Here is a 19467-nt window from a genome sequence, read left to right as displayed (position 1 = left end):
ATGAGAGAAGAAAGAATATATTAATGAGGTGACCCTTCTCAATAACTTTGTCTCATGTTCCATAATGGCTATTGATTTAATTCCCACCATTCTTTCATTCTTGAAGATAAAAATACAGGAAAATGCGTCTTTATTTCATATAGCATCTATCACAGAAACTGTATCTTCAAATGCTTTAGCAAGTTAGAATAAAAGACAAAATAAGTTACAGAAAGAGTAGTGCAAAGTGGTTTGGTATAAATTAAGGATTAATGCTTAAGAGGACATTTCTAAAGGGTGAAATCAACCGAGAGACCTAGACTAGGGAACTGTCAGGGTTGGTGTATGAGGGTTTTATTTGGACAGTACAATGTTAAGGCAAAACGTTGCCATGCCACTTTTCTAGTGGCAAACTGGCAAGTGGACTTGCAAAAGAGTTACGCTGCTGTACTCAACATCTGTGAGAACGGCACAGGCACTGCCAGCTGGCAGGGAGGGGGAAAGGAGGATGGGAGAGATGCTCTGTGCGTGGGTAGGTGGGCAGCTGGGGAAGCCTTCTGAGGAGCTTAACAACAAGGGTACTAAGGAGCAGTTTTGAACCATGGGCTTTCACGTCCTGAAGAGGAATGGGAAGCAAAGATGGCTGCTTGGGAGTGGCTGATGCATATAGGGTGATATCATAAAGTCCCTATTGGACAAGGCGGTAGGCCATAAAGCAGAGCTTCCCAATTTTGAAATAAAAATGAGAATTTAAAACTAATAGAGGCAGGGAGACGGTAACAAACATGCTGATGGAAGCAGAAGTAATAATAGATGGATGCTTCTGGAACAGGATGCTGGCTTGTGAAAACTATAAAGAAAGCCAAAAGTGATGGAGGAGGAAGTTGAGATGGGTTTTCCTGTGCTTCTCCTCAAGAAAATATTTGTGTTGAAAATGGAATGAGACTGAATCAAAGCCAGTTAAACATATAGTTAGTCAAAGCTTGCAGGGAAATTTGCTGGGAAGAAATCCTTGAGCGTGTACAGAGATATCCATAGTAGAGAATCCAGTGCTGATACTAGAAAAAGAGAGAAAAGCAGAGAGTATCAGTACTGCCCATTAACTCAGGTAAGTGTATTTGTAAACGTGTACAGACAATTATGTGATATTATGCATTTAGGGAGAATGCTATACAGACGCCTATTACTTTGCAGAGCTCCCTGAAGCCTCAGGTACTGAGAAGAACATGCAGCCTGCTGGTCACCAGCTCGTGCTTCCTACCACACAACATGGCACTGCTGCCTCTCCCCTGCCCAGGAGAGCCTGGGCACTGGATATTGGGTGGTTTTGGGTTGCTCAGCTGTGCCTGGTGAGAGATGTCCCAGAGCTGGGAGAGCCAATGGCCTGTGTGGCAGCCAGCACATTCTGTATCATTATGGACATTCCTCCATGGCAGCTTGGCTGTGAGCCACCTCCTATGGTGGGATCCAGCATACCTATCACGCAACCCTGGGCATGTGTCGGTATGATCAGATGTTAATTTCCCCCATCTCTATAACTAACTGTCGCAGCAAATGGCACAACTGAAGTTCCAGGTACCTCAAGAAGTCTATTTACATGACCAGTAAAGAAACAGTCCCTATCGTAAAGATCTCCATGTGTGCCTGGAGGAGCTGGAGTAAGCAGACTGAGATGCCTGTGCTCCCTTTCTTGTCTTACTCAACTGTGCTGCTTCAGCCCTCTTGGCGGGGGGGAGAGCTGGGACCATTAAGTCACCCTGTTGCGCATTTCCTGACTATGGGCACTTCTGCCATCCCTTGTTCTTACGAGTAGCCTAACTGATGAATTGTCTGGAAAAGTTCAGCATCAACACTGCTGGAAGAGAAAATGAGAAAGCAGTATGCATTGACTATACCTGCATATGATGTAAATGGAATGTGAGAATCTCAGGAGTAACAAAAGATATTGAGAATTCTGCCTTTCACTGTTCTGCCCTTCAGCATGTGGGGCAAGAAAAAAAGAGAAATTTTCTGAATGCAAATGCCACCTTTACTTTGAAAGCAGATTTTGATCTTGTTTTTTCTCCTTGGCATAATAATTGATACCTCCCCTGTGGTTTCTCTATTCTTTCCCAACATGTGTTTATCTAATTAATTTTGCCTTTTTATGCATGTGAGGTTGCTTAAATTTCTCATGGGACCTCTCCCCTGTCTGTGTTATACCAACTGGCCTTTTCATGTTGCTATTTTTCCTAATTATCCCTGACACGATACTGGAAAACAGCAGACTTCTTTACAGGCAGTAAAACAAAAGTCTCCTTGACCACAAACAGCAAAATAACCCCAGTCCTTATCATTTATTCATTACGGATAAAATCTAGCTTTTGCTTTGATAATCTCTAGGAGTGCAAATTACATGAAATAGGTGAGACAACCTAATAGTTGCTGTCAGCACTTCTGCCTCCTTCCTTTCTGTCTTGGCCACAGCGTCTCACCCTCTCATTTGCACTGAGTCTAGGGCTCACCTGTCCTTACAGTTACCTGATTTAGCTCATTTGGGGGAACAAGCAGTTTTCTGCCTCGTGCGTGACTTGCCCTGGCTTGCTCCGTATTCGGGCAAGTGCAGGAGCTGGTATGCAGGGATGCACCCTTTTGGGAGTGAGAGCAGGAGGGAGGGCTGGGCAGCAGGGAACCAAGCTAAGGACAGGAGAGCAAGACGCTGTTTCAGATGGCAGTAGGCAGTCACATAGGCACAGCTCTATGCCCTGAGGTGCTATTAACAACAGCATTGGGAAGAAAATCTGAATCAAAGATCGCAGCCCAGAAGGCCAACACTGTCCTGGGCTGCATCAAAAGAAGCGTGGCCAGCAGGTCGAGGGAGGAGATTCTGCCCCTCTACTCTGCTCTCGTGAGACCCCGCCTGGAATATTGGGTCCAGCTCTGGAGCCCACCACATAAGAAGGACATGGGCCTGTTGGAGCAGGTCCTGAGGAGGGCCATGAAGATGATCAGAGGGCTGGAGCACCTCTCCTCTGAAGACAGGCTGAGAGAGTTGGGGTTGTTCAGCCAGGAGAAGAGAAGACTGGGGAGACCTTATAGCAACTTTCCAGTATCTGAAGGGCGCCTACAAGAAAGCTGGAGAAGGACTTTTTGTAAGGCCATATAGTGATAGGACAAGGGGGAATGGCTTCAAACTGGAAGAGGAGAGATTTAGAATAGTTATTACAAAGAATTTTTTCATTCTGAGGGTGCTGAGACACTGGAATAGGTTGCCCAGGGAAGCTGTGGATGCCAGATCCCTGAAAGTGTTCAAGGCCAGGCTGGATGGGGCTTTGAGCAACCTGGTCTAGTGAGAGGTGTCCCTGCCTATGGCAGGGGGGTTGGAACTCGATGATCTTTAGGGTCCCTTCCAACCTAAACCATTCTATGATTCTATGATCTGTGTTGTTGCTGATAACTTTCAACAATGTGTCACCGGACTTGCTGAATTCAATAGGGATGATACTGTGGAAAGGCTGTAGGTTTCTAACTTGATAACTTGATTTAAATGTAAGACCTGGTCTAAACACCTGACATCATCATGTGTGCAGTCTCTGTCTTCTCTACCACACCTTTCTGGTAATGTGGGAATCTGCTGTGGGCATTGGCTACGTTATTAGGTATATTACAGTCAGAAGCAAGTTAGTGTTTATGCATGGGATCCCAGACCCAGTCCTTGTCTTCCTGAGCTGTGCCTAAACTGGTGCTCTTAAAACCAAGAGACATTTTGTGTTTATTTTTCTTCCTTCCTTCATCTGGAAGCCAGTCTAGGGAATAGTTTTTCAGGCATAGGTTGAGCAGTCAGAAAAGTCTTTCATGATTACGAATTTGTGTCATTGTAACTTGTGCTGTGATTGGAACTGTCATTAATGAATAAAAACATGATATAATCCTATCTCCTATGGTGTGGCAACCCTACAGCAGAGCCTCAATTACAGCAGTGCTATTACTGAAGAACCAACCTTTGGAAAGAATAAGTTGGCAGACCATAAATTGTGAAGCATATTACCTGGTGTAGCAAGAAACCTCCTAATTAGCCCAGTTGTGAAAACCAACGTAGTAGGAGCCTTGCCTGAGCTTAGTTTTCGTCACAGCAGTAAAACTTCTGTCCCACGGGCAGGGGAAAAATGTGGCCATTGTGGGAAGGAGCTACATAGGAAAGGACTTTCCAAATTAGAGAAAATTAACTCACAATTAAAAGTACTTTTATACTGTCCTACCTCACAAGACAGGCAGCATTTAGGTGATAGCAACATCTGAAATGTAATGCAATGAGTTTAGTTGTCTTAGTTTTGCTGGCTAGTAACCTACAGCCCTGCTCAGGTGCCGTGGTAACAGATGCAGCTCCTGGTTGAGATTGCACCAGTGGTAGAAAGCCATTCTCTGTTTTGGATTTTGTGATATAGTTTCTGTAAACTTTTGCTCTTACATTTTCATCCTCAGCATACTGAAAAAGTGCAGCAGGTTTATTTAAGCCTATATTAAGTTCTGAGCTTGGAGACATAAGGAAATCAAACCAGTAAAAAGGCCCACTTTACATTAAACTGTATTTTGGGAAATGTAATGTTAGGACAGCCTACAACACACTGAGCCATGCATAGGTGTTGGGGTTTTTTTTCCCAAATATGTTTGCTTTAACATGTGTGGGGATAAAAAGGGCTTTACAAACCTGTGGCATAACATTTACACAGCCTTTTGCAAAGCCTTCACTTTCAAGAGCAAAAAGGTATTAGATGACAGCGTTTCTCAGTTTACATTGATGAGGGTAACTGTGATTCTTCCTTTGCCTGGAAAAAAATCCCAGAGAGATTTGATGAACAGCACAATCCTTGGAGATGTTGGAGTCTGTGCAATGCAAAACTAACCATTTAGCATGAGCAAAGGGAGTCTGTTAGATATAATGTTACTTACATCTGATAGTGAGGTGATTTCAAAAACAAAAATCCATGCATTTTTCCAAAATCTCGGATCTACTTAATCTAAATCGAGAGAATGTGGGATCTCACACAGCATCTGGTGCTAGAAGTGACTGTCATTACCTGGTCAGTTGTGCCTTTCCACTGAAAGCTGGTAAGGGCTAAGTTAGAGCCATGAGGAAAGCAGGCGTGTGCGAGAACGGAGACCTGGAGCCCAGCGAGCCTCGCGGAGGTGTTTCTCAGGGATGTTGGAAACAGCCAGCGAGGTACCAGCCTGTAGCAAGTGGGTGCTTGTGCTGGGGAGCGATGTGATTTTCTGTGTGTCTGCTGGCAAACGTCAGCTGCACGCCTCCGCGTGTCACACAGTGGGGACACGGTGCCAGCAGCGTGGGATTCAGTACACAAAGTGCCTGGGGACCTGAGGTGTGGTGGGTGGTGGGTACGGGAGAGCACGGCTGCAGCCAGGGTGGACGCATCAAACTCCCTGTCGGGTCTGGTCTGTGGCCAGCTCTTAACTCCAAAACCATGCCTGGGAATCTTTGTGGGAGACTGTTGGTTGCCAAGTACCTGTGCCAGGTGCATTTCTGACGGTGGAACAGCGTGTGTGACCAGCTTCTGTGGCCACGGGGTGTCCCCTGGCTCTGTTGCCTTCATGAGGCTTGCTCGCACAGGAGGGTGACACCGTGCAGCCAGCGGTGCTGTATGCCTGCTGAAGGAGAAGAGGTTGTCTAAGACAGGTGAATTCTGCAATAAAGGGCGGCACGTAGGAATTTAGTGGTCCAGCCTTTCACTAGTTTTGCATTTTTGAGTGTTTTTTCGTATTTCTGTGGCACGACTGAAGATACCAGCTTTTCAGTTAATACTATGTGCAAAAGTCCCTCATTCCAAGTGGAATTTTGCTCTCCTTTTTTCTAAAACATCTCTGTTAAACAACTGGCTTTGGGTTTTGATTGTTAGGCCCACACAGTACAGTTTTAACTGTTTAATAACTGGCTTCATAGTTCCCATGTAAATAACCAAATTATAGTATTCTGTACCAGAACTAAGAGTAAACATGTTCTGATAATTACAGCTGTAGAGAAGCCTGGCTGCAGAGCAATGGCACAGCAAGAGCAAAACTCTTTCTTGAATAACTGTTAAAATATGTTGTTATAAACAATGAGTGGTTTTCCTGAAACAAACATACTGCTATTAAAAATGGACATGAGCTGGTGAGATGGTTCAGTATTTATTTTTTTTCAAGTGCTGTTTCGTTCACCTGTCAACAAAAATTCTCTATGTATAAATGAACTGCACCGCTTTTCACTTTTCTTTCTTGAGAGTGCTAGGCTCGTGAACTCACAACTTCAGCAATCACCTACCACTCAAGAAAATTAGCTTTTGAATTCACAACAGCTCTTCATTCGGCTGTCTCGTCTGCAGTTTTTAGCAGTAATTAATTTTGTACTTTGTTTATGTGTTTCTCGCATTCTCAACAAGCAATGGGAGGTTTGAGAGAGAATATAAATCTGTAATTTTATTTTAAGGTTTTCTTTGTGTTGTATCTTGTACCTTGTATCTTGTACTTCTTTTATCATTCTAATACATATAGAAGTCAATTTAAGTCATGCGAACCTCCGAGTGTCACATTCTACCACTTCAGCATTGTAATAAATATTACTTCAGTCAAGAAATGGTCCTCTTAATTTCAAAGGGACCACTCACTGAAGTAGTTGCTAGTAGTCATGGATAAGAACAGCAGACTCTGGCTGACGGCATTTGGCTTGCACGCAACTCCTTGAATGGGTAGATGCTCACCAGCATGATGGAGGAATGCAAAGCCAACTCCATAGCTCCTGTCTGTGCTACAATTTACTGTGCACCTGTATATGCTGTCTCATAGCTATATGGTGAAACTGAAAGGCCAGCATATTCATTAGGTCATTTAAGCTATCTCCATGAGTGGAAAATGTTGGTTTGGGGATTGTAGATCATCAATAAGTTGCTCATGTGTGAAATGAAAAGCCACCTTGAGGTCAGCTTCCAGTAAATTCGTCCTGAGCTCAGGCAGTTTGGAAACACCTGGCTAAGCCCACTAATTGTTTGATTGACTGTTATGACTTGAAAAACAGGATAGAGGTATCAGACAATAATGACTTAATCTGAACTTTTAAACACTTCTACTTTTTCAAATAAAGAGATCAGGGTCTGTAGAAAACGCAGCTGCCGCAGGGCAGCCCAGCCCACTGGTCTGCAGTGATAATAGCTCTCCCTCTACGAGGAGTCCACAGCCTTCTTGGTCTGATGAGTTGCATGCCAAGATCTTTAGACGACCAGACTCACAAGACATGACGCGCCATACTGGAGAGCCAAGGGACAGCTATGGAGGTTGAAGGGTGATGCAGCCAACGGTGCTTTCTTAGGGTTTCTGCCTCCTTACGACAGGATGGAGCAGGCTGCAGGGAGAATGCAGCAGGTTCCCAAGGTCAGCCGGTACCATCAGCCTCAGCCACTTCTGTGTGCCCCTTTCCTCCCAGTGCTGCGGATCCCGATTACACAGCAATACCTGTGGCAGTGCTGGCTTGCTTCTGATTACATCATCTAGACCCATGAGCTAATGAGAGATTAAAAGAGTGTATCAAAAAGCATTTAAAAGCTGTGATTCTTCTGCTTTTAAGTTGTACTTTTTGCTGATTCACTGCGAGCTCTTATTTCCAAATGTTTGATATTGCTTTGACGTGTGTGTCCAATGCTATGGGCTTATATGGCTGTAATTTCTTTTTTGCCCAATACGCGTGTTTTTGAGGAAGTCACCGATGCTGTGTCCCCTGTTGACACTATTGACATTGTACTGTTCTTAGCCTAACACAGGCTAAGGAGTCCAGTTTTCAAGTAGGTTTGTGATGCGTTAAAAATTTTACACATGAAAACAGTATTTAGGTAATGCAGGTATGGATTTTGTTAAGGCAAAAGGGATATATGAATTGTATGGATGTAATTTTGGTAATCTATTGATTTCATTTCTGAAATACATGTTGTGAAGGAGTAATTAATGACTGGTAAATAATGAAAAGGTGCCAGATTCTTAGCTGAAACCCTGGTCCATGTGCTCTATCAATTAAGGACGCTGTTCTGTTTTCAAGGGAATTTTTTAATCTGTTGCATTTCTTAACTATAACTTAATACTGTTGTAAATCAAAATTAACCTATCATATAGGATGTTTCAAAGAGTTCCTCTTGTGACTTTGCATGAGAAATTCCAGAGATGTGGGAGAAGTACATTAAATTATATTAAAAACATAGACAGAGAGTGCTGGTTAGGTTCACCTTTTACCCTGCAGGTACCCACTCATCCAAACTCAAGGTGCAGAGTCCTCAAATTCACAAAACCATCTAATCTGAGACAGGAAGAAGTGACGGCATCTCTTCCTCATCTGATGGTGTAGCTAATGAGTCCGAGAGGAGCACCTTGCCAGATGGACAAAGGATTTCTCTTTCAGGACTCACTTATCTCACCTCACTCACAGCGCTGCATCCTTCAGACGTGCCCTCAAAACAAAGCAGTGCTGTCTCAAGAACCACAGAATCACAGAATCACAGAATTTTCAGAGTTGGAAGGGACCTCTAGAGATCATCTAGTCCAACTCCCCTGCTAAAGCAGGATTGCCCAGAGCACATTACTCAGGACTGCATCCAGGCGGGTCTTGAAAATCTCCAGGGAAGGGGACTCCACAACCTCCCTGGGCAGCCTGTGCCAGTGCTCTGTCACCCTCACCGTAAAGAAGAGTTTCCGTGTATTTGAACAGAACTTCCTGTGTACTAACTTGTGCCCGTTACCCCTCGTCCTGTTACTTGGAAGCATTGAAAAGAGCCTGGCTCCATCCTCCTTCAACCCACCCTTTAGATACTTGTACGCCATAATAAGGTCTCCCCTCAGCCTTCTCTTCTCCAGGCTGAAGAGTCCCAGCTCTCTCAGCCTTTCCTCATAAGGCAGATGCTCCAAGCCCTTAATCATCTTAGTTGCCCTAACACTTAGTTGCTAACAGCACAACGACTGGTCTCTGATGGAGATGCATACCAGTGCTCGGCCTTTCTGAGTCCTGTTGCTCTCTTCAGAGTGAGTTGGGCAGTAAGCTTGCCATATCCGGGGTTGTGCTAGCCCTGCAGTTGCTGCTAGAGCTGCAGCTGTAGTCATCCTTGGAGATAAAGTGAGCACAGCTAGCAGGGAGCTCAGCATGCCCAAACCTGCACAGCCTTTTCCCCCGAGCCCGCTGTACCACCATCGCTTGTACTAGAGCAGTGCAGTGGCGTTATGCTATCCGCAGTCCCATTGATAAAGAATTAATAATGCTTAATGAACGAAGCAGCGTGGGAGGTAGAATGAGGTCTGAAGCTCTGTCTGGTAGGCTGTCAAAGACAGCGTGCTGTCTGCGCTGCAGCCGGGACACGTACTGAGCTCTGCTGTGCTTTGCCGTGCCCCCTCTAAGACTGAGGGGCAGGCTGGGAGCCCCAGCAAGGGCAGGGGCCAAGGCAGCACACCTCAGTCCTTCCCGAGCTACCAGTCCATGAGTCTCTGATTTTGTTGTGGCATAAGTTCTCATAAGATATTTGGGATGATAAAAGCCTTCTGAGAGTTCATGGGCTAGTTATTAACTTCCTACAGAGTCTTTATCTGTATGTGTGAACTACTACTACCTCTGTAGTAAAGCTCTAGAGATTGATGTGAGCCAACAGAAACACGGCTTTTTGCCACGCTCCCTATGGACACCGCTGCCGTTTTATTAAATAAGTTGATTTAGAAGAAATTGTTGTTGAATTTAATAAATCTTACGGCTGACCTAATTTTCTCTGGAAAGATTTAAGCTTTTCTGGTAGACTTGGTGGTATGTCAACTCAGCATCAAGAATTTCTGCCTTTTTTCTACTGTGTGACTGGCATCCTGCCACACTGATCTAAAGTGAATTGCAGCAGGGGGAAATGCTGCTTAAGAATACTAGAAAAATTAGTGTAATTGTTTTATTACTTAAAGAATTATATTGAAAACATTACTAAATCTGTTTTTCTCTCCTCAGTTAGTAGCCTCCATCGTATTTATCAGCTTTGGCGTGGTAGCAGCGTTCTGTTGTGCAATAGTTGATGGAGTGTTTGCAGCACGACACATAGTAAGTACAGTGATTTTCTGTCATCTTTCATTTTTGATCACTTATGTCATTTCTAGCAGGAAAGCGTTTTCTTTTGGTTTATGTCTAGCAGCATATTAGGTGTTTTGATAGTTCTGCTTGTTGGAGAAATGTCTTTTGGCAAAAAATTAACAGGAAAGTCTATCATGCCAATACCCAGAGATGGTGCCAGCTGCTTATTCATCTCTCAGGGAGTTCCAAATACAGAAGTGATGTAAAATGATGTAACAACAGGTGTGCTAAAATGCATACCTGCTTAGGAAAGGGAAGACATTTCAGCCACCACCAGCATTTATTTCCTTTTGCACAGAGGCTTTGTGGGCATGGTCAGGATTTGGAACACACCAGGCAGTGATGAGCACCGGAAGTCCCTATGGGATCTTTCGAGGGAGGTGGATTGCAACAGCACAAAGGGAACATTTTGTCGGAGCAAAGACAGCAGAGGAAGTGTCAGGCTTTGGTTAGAGGTACTGTGAAGGGGGAACCTACTGAATGACAAACCCAAAATTCACCATCTGCCTGCCATCTAAGGATGGGTCATTTAACCAGAGTGACTAGTTTTTCCAGCCTTCAAAACCCAGTCCTCCCTTCTTCCCCCAAACCTATTGCCGTCTCTGCTTCAGAAGGATGTTTATAGGCATTCGCAGTACTGCAGTAGCAGCAGTGTTACTCGTAGTTCATTACTGTCTATGAGCACCTAGGAATCGTTCTCATGGCCTTCTTGTGTAAGCACTAGACAAGCTTAGAACAAAGCTTTTTTATTTTGACTCACAGAGTTCAAATTAAAATATTAGACAAAAAGGATCAGTAGAAGAACAAGACAGAGTTGTGGGGTCATTTGAATATGGCAGTTTACATAATAGACGTGTTGTTTGCTGTTCTGTCTTTTGTGATAGAATACCTAAAAATCAATATAAACCTAACCTTTTAATTGAGCTTTGGTTGCCAAAAGCATCAGGAAACAATTAGTTATAAGTTTTAATAGACACTAGAACTCAGGTGTGGTGTGCTGCATAATACAGCAAGTGTGAGGGTGTATGACCCCCTCACTGCTATGAAATATTATGGGCCTGTTCATCTTTCTGCTTATGTTCATTGAGGGGCAGCGTAACACCACTGGCATCAGTAGAACTATACTTAATTTTTGGTTTGCAAATACATCAGAATAATTAGGCTTTGGCTCATTCGGAGCATAAAGCTGTAAACTGATTTCTTTTTTACTGTTATTGAAGAGGACCAAATGTGGGCTTCAGAACCTCACATGCATTGCATAAGGAAGGAGACGTCTATTGGTATAAACAACTGAGTTGTGCAATTTAAGCATGAATAAACACTCTGGATTGTAATCATGTTTTGTGGTAAACAGACCCTGCCAGATGCTGAAGTGGCCTGCTTTTACTTGGATTCGTCCTGCTGTTGCTCTGGATGACACCTGGTATAAGTTGGTCCCTGACTAGCATGAGCCCAGGGAGCCTTTCCATGGGAGCTGCTTAAAAGAGGAGGGGAGCAGATTCCTATTTAGGTTTCCTGCTCCTGAAAATTCAGTGGTTGTGCCCCAGAAAACCATTGCCACTTATCCAAATATTGGACCTGTCTCCTAATTTCCCAGGAACCAGGCTTATTTTTGTTCTGCTTTGATGTGATCATTAGGAAGTCTTCAGATGGCACTTGTACAGTCTTACACCTTATAACCACAACACAACTGTGCAGCCACAGCCCCCCACCGCTGAGGTTAGACGTGGCGTCACCTTCTCTGAGGCGAGTTACTGTGTCAGAGGACAGCGTGTGTGCTCAGTCTCAAACACAGAGACAGGCATCTCCCTGTCATCTTTCTAGGTGTTTCCTTTGTCAATTTGCACTCTTTTGGCTTTAAGTGCCTTTCACATATGTTACTTTGCTATTCTAGAAATGATGCTGCTTTCCATCTAAATCAAACAACAATATTATTGCACCCTTATATCTGAAGAAACGGCATCTCATACATAACCTAGAGTTTATATTCATCTCCTCTTTACTGTAGCATAAATAGCTGCGTGGCATTGCTTGCTGTCATGGCATGCCCTTGGTGTGTTGTTATGAACTAAAAGTGATTCAGTTCATTGCAGTGCTCTCTGGGGAGAAAGTGGGCCAGTGAGTTGTCATAGGAGAGCACCAAGGCACAGAGTCATTGCACTCACACAAGAAGAAAGCATCTTACAGTCTTGGATGCAGTTCTGTACCTGGTTAAGTCAGTGACTGGGTATGACTGTGTCGTCTGTGCAGAGCTGGAGACTGGACGGGGCTGGTTACCATCCAGCCATCCCTTAGAGTGCTGGAGATGTACAATCCAATGACATGAAGTTGCTTCAATCATGGCATGACACGCTTCATGGAAATCCGTTTCCAGCTGTATACATTTGGGCTGAGTTTTATCACATTTGTCTCTTCTGGTCTCCTTCATGTATTACAGAACAAAGAAATACTTAGTAGTACCATTTTGCTGGAAAATTGATTTTGGTATCAATATGGTCATGCTCAATCTCATTTTCCTCCTCTGTCTAATAAGGAGCTTAATAGGCTCAGGTGAAAGAGGTGTACATCACCTAATTTCTCTGACTAACACACCCAGGGAAAACTATAGGGGTGGTAGTGTAAGTACACTCCCAGTTTGATTTACAGGAGCAGTGGCGCCTTATCAAAAGAAGGTGTGTCATGCAGACTGTGGTGTCATTGCCACTGTATTACGTCCCCTTTGCATCACAGCTAGTTTCCTTCAGGGAGACAACGTTCAGTCCATTCCCCCCCGGCCAGTACCAGCTGTGTTCAGACCTGTGTTGTGCTGTTGCTACTTTGGCCATTGCCTTTGGGGGATAACTACTGGAGAATGGGACTAAACTGTTCTCCATTCAGGGAAAGGACAAACTCCTGGCATGTCAGAGCGGGTGCTCAGGACTACACGAAAGCCATAAAGTTTTCATGAGGAGAAGCTGGGCAGCATTCACTTTTCTGTCCCCGGTATCAGGGTGCTGACACCAAGGCTCCAGGTCTCTTTTCTCCTGGAGGGAGAAGAACTAGCTGGAGCCAGGCAGGCTTCAGACCAACAACAAATGCAACATCCATAAGAAATGTCTCCTGTTTTTCATTTTATTTTTAACTTCATTTGCGTTGGAAGTGATGTGAAGAGGACAAATCGCATTATTATAGATTTTTCTTAATGTGTGCTTGCTGTGGAACGGAGACTATTACTGTTGCACATTTTCTCCTGCTCTTGTAAAACTGTGGATAGAATAATAAAATACTTCCTCTGTTTTATTTTCTTCTCAAGAAGGCATAAAATTGAAAAAAAAAAGTCTTCCAGGAAAGGGATGTATTTCAGAAAAGAGATTTAAATTATTTAAGACTCATTTTAACACACTTTGCTTAATAGAAAGCTCTGGAGCACAGCACTTATAAAATTAAGAACACTGAAGGAAAGGTAGCTTGATTTAAAATAGCAGTTGCTTATTTAAAAAATAATGCAGATGTAATTTACTGTGTAAAGTTAATTTTGCCATTGTTCCCTTCAGCTGCACTTTTCACCCTAAAAAAAAAAAAGAAGCCAGAATCAAATAAAACAAATCAAAGCTGGAATTAATGTGCAGTGATGTGTCCTGGTTTGAGGTAAAACAGAACTAATTTTGTTCAGTAACTTCGCTTCTTAGCTGGACCTCTTCTAACTACTGAAATTAACAGCATATTGTGCAGACAATGTTCGCTGTCTCAGAGTGATAAGACCAATGTTTATAGCTGATGCCCAGGCATGGGATGCAGAGAGGCTCCTGCTTATACTTATTGCTGTAACACCCAAGGCCAACCAACTTTGTTGTTTGCCCCGCTGGAGGGTCGGAAGGGGAAAGCATAGTAGGGTCCCACCTACAGGGAGGAGCGGACAGGACAGGTGACCCAAAACTGACCAACAGGGTATTCCATCTGCCTCATGCTCAATATGAAAGCTGAGGGATTAAAGGGTCAGGGCTCTTCCTTCAGTGGCCGATGTCTGAAGAGGACTCTGTTTGTCTACTTGTGATCCCGATCCTGAATGCAGATCTGGAATCCAGTTCCTGTCCGTCACTGAGTCCAGCCTGGGACTGCCCCAGTGCCAGCCAGTGTCGTGATTGTCATCTCGGGAGCTTGATATGGTTTTGTATATTTTTCATTATTTCTTTTTATTTTATTATTAATATTTCATTAAAGTAGTTTAGTTCCTTCTAAACTCTTAAGTCTCTTTTTCCTCCTCTGCGTCTCTCTTTGAAGAGGGGTAGAGGGGAGCATCTGTCGGTCCCATCTGGGGTCCCCCAGGTCCCTAGTAGCCGATTTGGCCTAAACCACAACATGATGTTATTTCAGAAAAATATGATGATCACAGGTATCCCTTATCTGCATTCATGTTTGTTTGTTTGAGACATTTTGTTATTTAGCAGATAAGAATAGCCCAGTTGTGCAACAGCTAATGGAGACTGTTCAACAGCATCCTCTCACCACACAGGGAGACCCCCCTGTCCCATCTCACATACACATTCTCTGCAGCACTTACTACCTTCCTATCCATGACTGGAAGCCTTGACCATTGCCTTGTGATCCTTAGCTTTGCAGGTATCCCCTAGGCAGACCTAAAATAGCCAGCAGCAGTTATGAAGTAAGGAACTTGCCTGCAAGAGTTTCCTGAGAAGGTTAGGAAGATGACAGGTAGCAAAAGCATGGGGAGATATTTTAAGCTGTGGGGACAAGTGCTTTGTATCATCTTTTCACATGCTCAGCTTGGAGTCATGGAACATAGGTACTGACACATGGCCAGTTGCATTTTCCTAAACTATGGGATAAAAAGAGACTCTGGCATGCGTGAAAGCTCTAGGAGAAACCGAGGGCTCAGGCAGGGGAAGTCCTTTGTGCTTGACTGTAAGAACTGCTTTTTGGTCTTGTTGAGTGGACAGATTTATTAGAGGGGATCCACTAAAAAGAAAAAGCAGAGCTGAAGAGCTTGGGATAATACCAGTGAGAACACCAGAAGATACAGCAGTCAAATTGCAACTTGGGACAGTTGCCGTTATCCTTTATCTTCACATCTCTTTGGCTTTGTCTTCTCTATAACAATTCTTCGTGTAGTTCAATATAGCAATAAATAAACCCCTAAGCTGTCCTTTCTGCTCATTGAATGAGCCCAGTTCCTTCAACCCGTCCTGGTACATCCTGTCCTTCAGTCTTCTGATTATTTAGTGGCTCTCCACTGGTCATATTGTAATCTGTCAAAGTCTTTCTTATATTGGAGAAGGATTAAAATTGGACACCATACTGAGATGTGGCCTCATGAGCATTTGGCAAAAAGGAGTAATCACTTCCTCCAGCGTACTGGAGATGGTTTGCTAATACAGCGCAGTACGCAGTTGGCCATCACTTTTGCAAAAGCTCCCTGCTAACTTATGTTCAACTTGTCCACAAACACATCTGTTTTTTCTTTGCCAAGCTGTTACCTCGTCAGCTTGAACTGTTGTCTGGGGTTATTCCAGCTCAGATGCAGGATTTTACATTGTCACTGTACAAAAACTAACAGAATACAGTCAAAGAATTTAGATTCAGGTTCAACTATTTTTAAAGATGCACTACATTTCACTGCTAAGTGTCTATAACCAACAGAAAAGAATGAAAAAGTTTGGATGGTCTCTTAATTGCCATTTCATTACCATTTTTGGCTTTCTTTTAAGCATGAGCTGGGCTGAATTTTCTGTGTTTACAAAACCTAAGACTTTGATAATGACCCTGACATACCTTATCATTAATTACTGCTACATCGTCTTAGCTGAATTCTGGTTTAACAAAGTTTATGGTCCAGCAGGAACTTGCTTTAAAAGGAAGTGATTTTTAAGACAGTCTGATTATACGTGGTGCAACGAAAGGACAGCATAAATCTACAGATCAGAGCTGCTGCACATACGCACCGTCCTGTCCCCTTGTGCTTGCAGCTGGGTTTCTCTGCCATGGAGAACTGTAAGGTCTGGTGAAAAACTCAGACAAGGGCTGTGCAGCTAAAGTTTCTTAGAAGTGCTTCCAAGATGTTCCTCTGAAATAGTCACCAGGGGCCTCCTAGAAGCAGCCTCCATGTTTTTTATCTGGGTGGATTCAATGGACACACCTTTGAATGAGTGCTTGGATAGTGTAATGGATGGTGATCCTTTGAAAGGTTGTAAGCTGCTTACAACTTCTGATTGTGAACGGTGATGTGACGTATTGGCAGAATAATCAGATGCACTTCAGGTTATGTTTTACAGGCAGCCAACAACATGGCTTACTTCATTACTTTATTACTGGCAATTTGAGAAAGCACTATGGTAAGGTACTGTGTTAGGAACCGAAACCTGAAATGGACTATGCTAAGGGAAATCGTGCTAAGAGATCCTGAGGAGAAGAGCATCTTGCTCTGTTGTTTTGTGATTTCAGACCTCTATTTTTATAGAAATAGGCCCTAATCCATTCAAAACTTTTTTAAGTCTCCACAGATAATAAACTGAGAAAGTGGTGGAATGTGAAAATGTTGGGAAAATTGGTCCAGAGAAAGGAAAAAAATCTGTTTATCCATAAGATTATCTTGCCTAAGATCAGTGGGGATTTGCTCATCTTCACTAGAAAGCACAAACACAAATGATTGCTTTGGTTATGGAGATAGAAGGACTTTTTTATTCTTGCTACAGACTGCTTTGGATCATAGCAGTGAAATGGCAGAGGAATAAGAGACCATCTGTAGGTCTTTCATGATGTAGGATAATTCTGTTAACAGTAGTTATTCTGAAAGACACTAGATATGTGAATAAGGAAAAGGAGGGTGCTGTGGAAACAGAGTTGCTTGTCCATCATGAGAAGCACATCAAACCAGGCAGTGTTAGGTTGTCCCTTGGCTTCCTCTCCTCTTCTGCAAAACCACTTCTGTGTCACATTGATGTAATTTCATTTTCAGCTGATCTAGTTTCTTCCTCTTGGTGGCTTAAGGAATTAATTAAAATGGAACATATCCTCAGGCACTAAGCCCTGAAATGAACCTGTAGCTGAACTGGAGGACACTAAACCACTTATCCCTTATTCACCCGCATCGTTTAAGTGCAGTATATGGACTGCTGTAGCGTATCAGCTGGGTAATTATGTATAGATTTGGGAGTTTAGAAAGTAAACTTCAGATATTTATCTTCTTTTTATGTATGCTTACTCAAAATGCTGTTTAGTAAGGGTGGCATTATATAAACTCACTTCTGGGAAGCATACAGACCTGACAATGGGAAAATGGAGTCTTTCATCTGTGGGTGCTGATGTGAGCTGGGCTCTGGTTGGTAGAGCTCAAAGCTGTTGTACTAAGTAATATCAAGATGGCAGCCCCCACCCAGTGAACAAATAAATACATTCCAAAATTGTAGTCCTTCACTTGGCTTAGCTTAAAGCCAATGTTGAGCCGAGTTGGAAGCAGGGAACCCGACGATGACTGAAACAGTCAAACATTATGACACCTCAGCTCAGGACATGAGTTAGTCTGAGAAGTACAGTCTGAAATGCCGTGAAGATCTAATGATGTCCACTGTAAGCGCAGGACCGCAGGCAGGGAGGCCCACCCAGCTGCAGGTTCCCTGCTGCTTCCCCACGCCTTGGGCAGAAGATGCAGGTGCTGCGTGTGTGCGCTCAAGAGTTGATGGCACCATCTGGTGGTTGCACATGCAATGGCCGAGAACATCGGTCCTCTTCCCATCTTTGAAGCTTCTTGTGCAGATTACAGACGCTCGGTCAAGAATTGCAGCAGGGGTGCCCAGCAACTTCGCTGACGACCACTGCATCTTACTGCAGGGTGACTTCATTAGCTCATGGCATGTGACACGGCTAACTGTCATGTCCCAAAGCCTTGCACTCTTCAAGCCAGGTCTCCTAAAAAGCCATTTGAAAATGTTCTGAGCAAGCCTGTTGGCCTTTCCTTTGAAGAAGAAAACAAATAGTTGTATTCCATGTCTAACAAAGTTGTTACCTTGACGACTGGTGGTAGAAAACGCAAGTGAAAGAATTTCTCGTTGCAATTAAGTAAGCTGGGTTCTCTGGAGGAGAACAGGAGAACACTAAATGCTTTTTACTTTCTCCATGCTGCTACATGAGACAAAATTACAGCTAATTACTTTTAATTCCATTTCCATCCTGTATGACTCATTAATATAATAGCATGGCATAGCATATACCGTAAAGGGTTTTGCTGGTATTTTTAGCAGAGTGAGCACTAAACATTTGTAACTGAAAACTAGCGCTAATTCAGTAGTGATTTTTATATTGATGGTCCACTAAAGTGAAAACTGTTTTACTGATAAACTTCTTAAATACAAAGTGCTTAAGTTTGCAAGCAGTGCATTTTGAAGCCAATGGTCAACTATCCCACCATATTAAACATTAGTATTAGACCTTGCATCTGACACTGAGGAAGGAAGTGCAGACTGCATTCCTACAGCACTACTAAATTACAAGAAGGGATTAATTCTTTTTTATGGACTTAGTTTAGGGGTTGCAGCAAAGGAGGACTCTGGCAAGCAGTCTGCTAAGATTTCTCTTTTGTGCTGCAAGATGACCAGGCCAGGTTGGCCAGGTTGGATGGGGCTTTAAACAACCTGGTCTAGTGGAAGGTGTCCCTGCCCATGGCAGGGAGATTGGAACAAGCTGATCTTTAAGGTCACTTCCAACCCAGGCCATTCTATGATTCTGTGACCACATTCACGTAACAGTTATGTTCATGCATCCAAATGCAAGTGAGTATACTTTAAATCAAAGCACGAATACTCTTCTTTGAACATCACAGTCCAGATGGTAGAAGAGCTCCTCATGCTGGATACGTGTCCAGCTGAATGGAGAGCCCTGGAATGAGTTACAGATATCTACAGATGTCTGGTGCTTCCTGCCACATCACATCCTGGAAGCTCTGCTTTGCTGTCTGCTCTGGCAAAATCACCTACTTACAGGTGAAGATCTCCCCCATTGGTGCTGTTGTTGGTTATTGTGGTTTTGCCAGAAGAACCTTCCTGGGCCAAAGGAGGGGTTTTTGGATGCCTTTTTGCCATGCTAGTATTTTCAGCTGATGCACAAGGAGCAGAGTAGAGAAAAAGGACATCCTAGCTCTAGGATGGAGCCACTGTGTTTTGGAAAGCAGCATGTCTAACGAGGGATGAAACAACAATGTGGCAAAAAATCTGAACAGAAAGTTCACTGAGCCAGCAGTGTGCCCAGGCAGCCAAGAAGGCCAACACCATCCTGGCCTGCATCAGGAATAGTGTGGTGAGCCGGACTAGGGAAGTAATCATCCCCCTGTACTCGGCACTGGTGAGGCCTCACCTCGAGTACTGTGTTCAGTTTTGGGCCCCTCACTACAAGAA

General features: G+C 43.6%; 1 protein-coding gene across 1 annotated transcript in view; it reads left to right on the top strand.

The window, feature by feature from the left end:
• TMEM255B (transmembrane protein 255B) overlaps positions 1-19467 on the top strand; it is a gene marked incomplete at both ends in the record, with an annotated part of 80414 nt that overhangs the window by 26188 nt on the left and 34759 nt on the right. Inside the window, one exon of the mRNA XM_082481427.1 lies at positions 9965-10054. Within this exon, the coding sequence (XP_082337553.1) occupies positions 9965-10054 (90 nt within the window). The remainder of the gene's footprint in view (positions 1-9964; positions 10055-19467) is intronic.

This window comes from Vanellus vanellus (assembly GCF_965231255.1).
Source record: "Vanellus vanellus genome assembly, chromosome: 1".
NCBI classification, from domain to species: Eukaryota; Metazoa; Chordata; class Aves; order Charadriiformes; family Charadriidae; genus Vanellus; species Vanellus vanellus.
The sequence above is the reverse complement of the archived record's forward strand: the minus strand, read 5'-3'. Positions and strand labels throughout refer to the sequence as shown.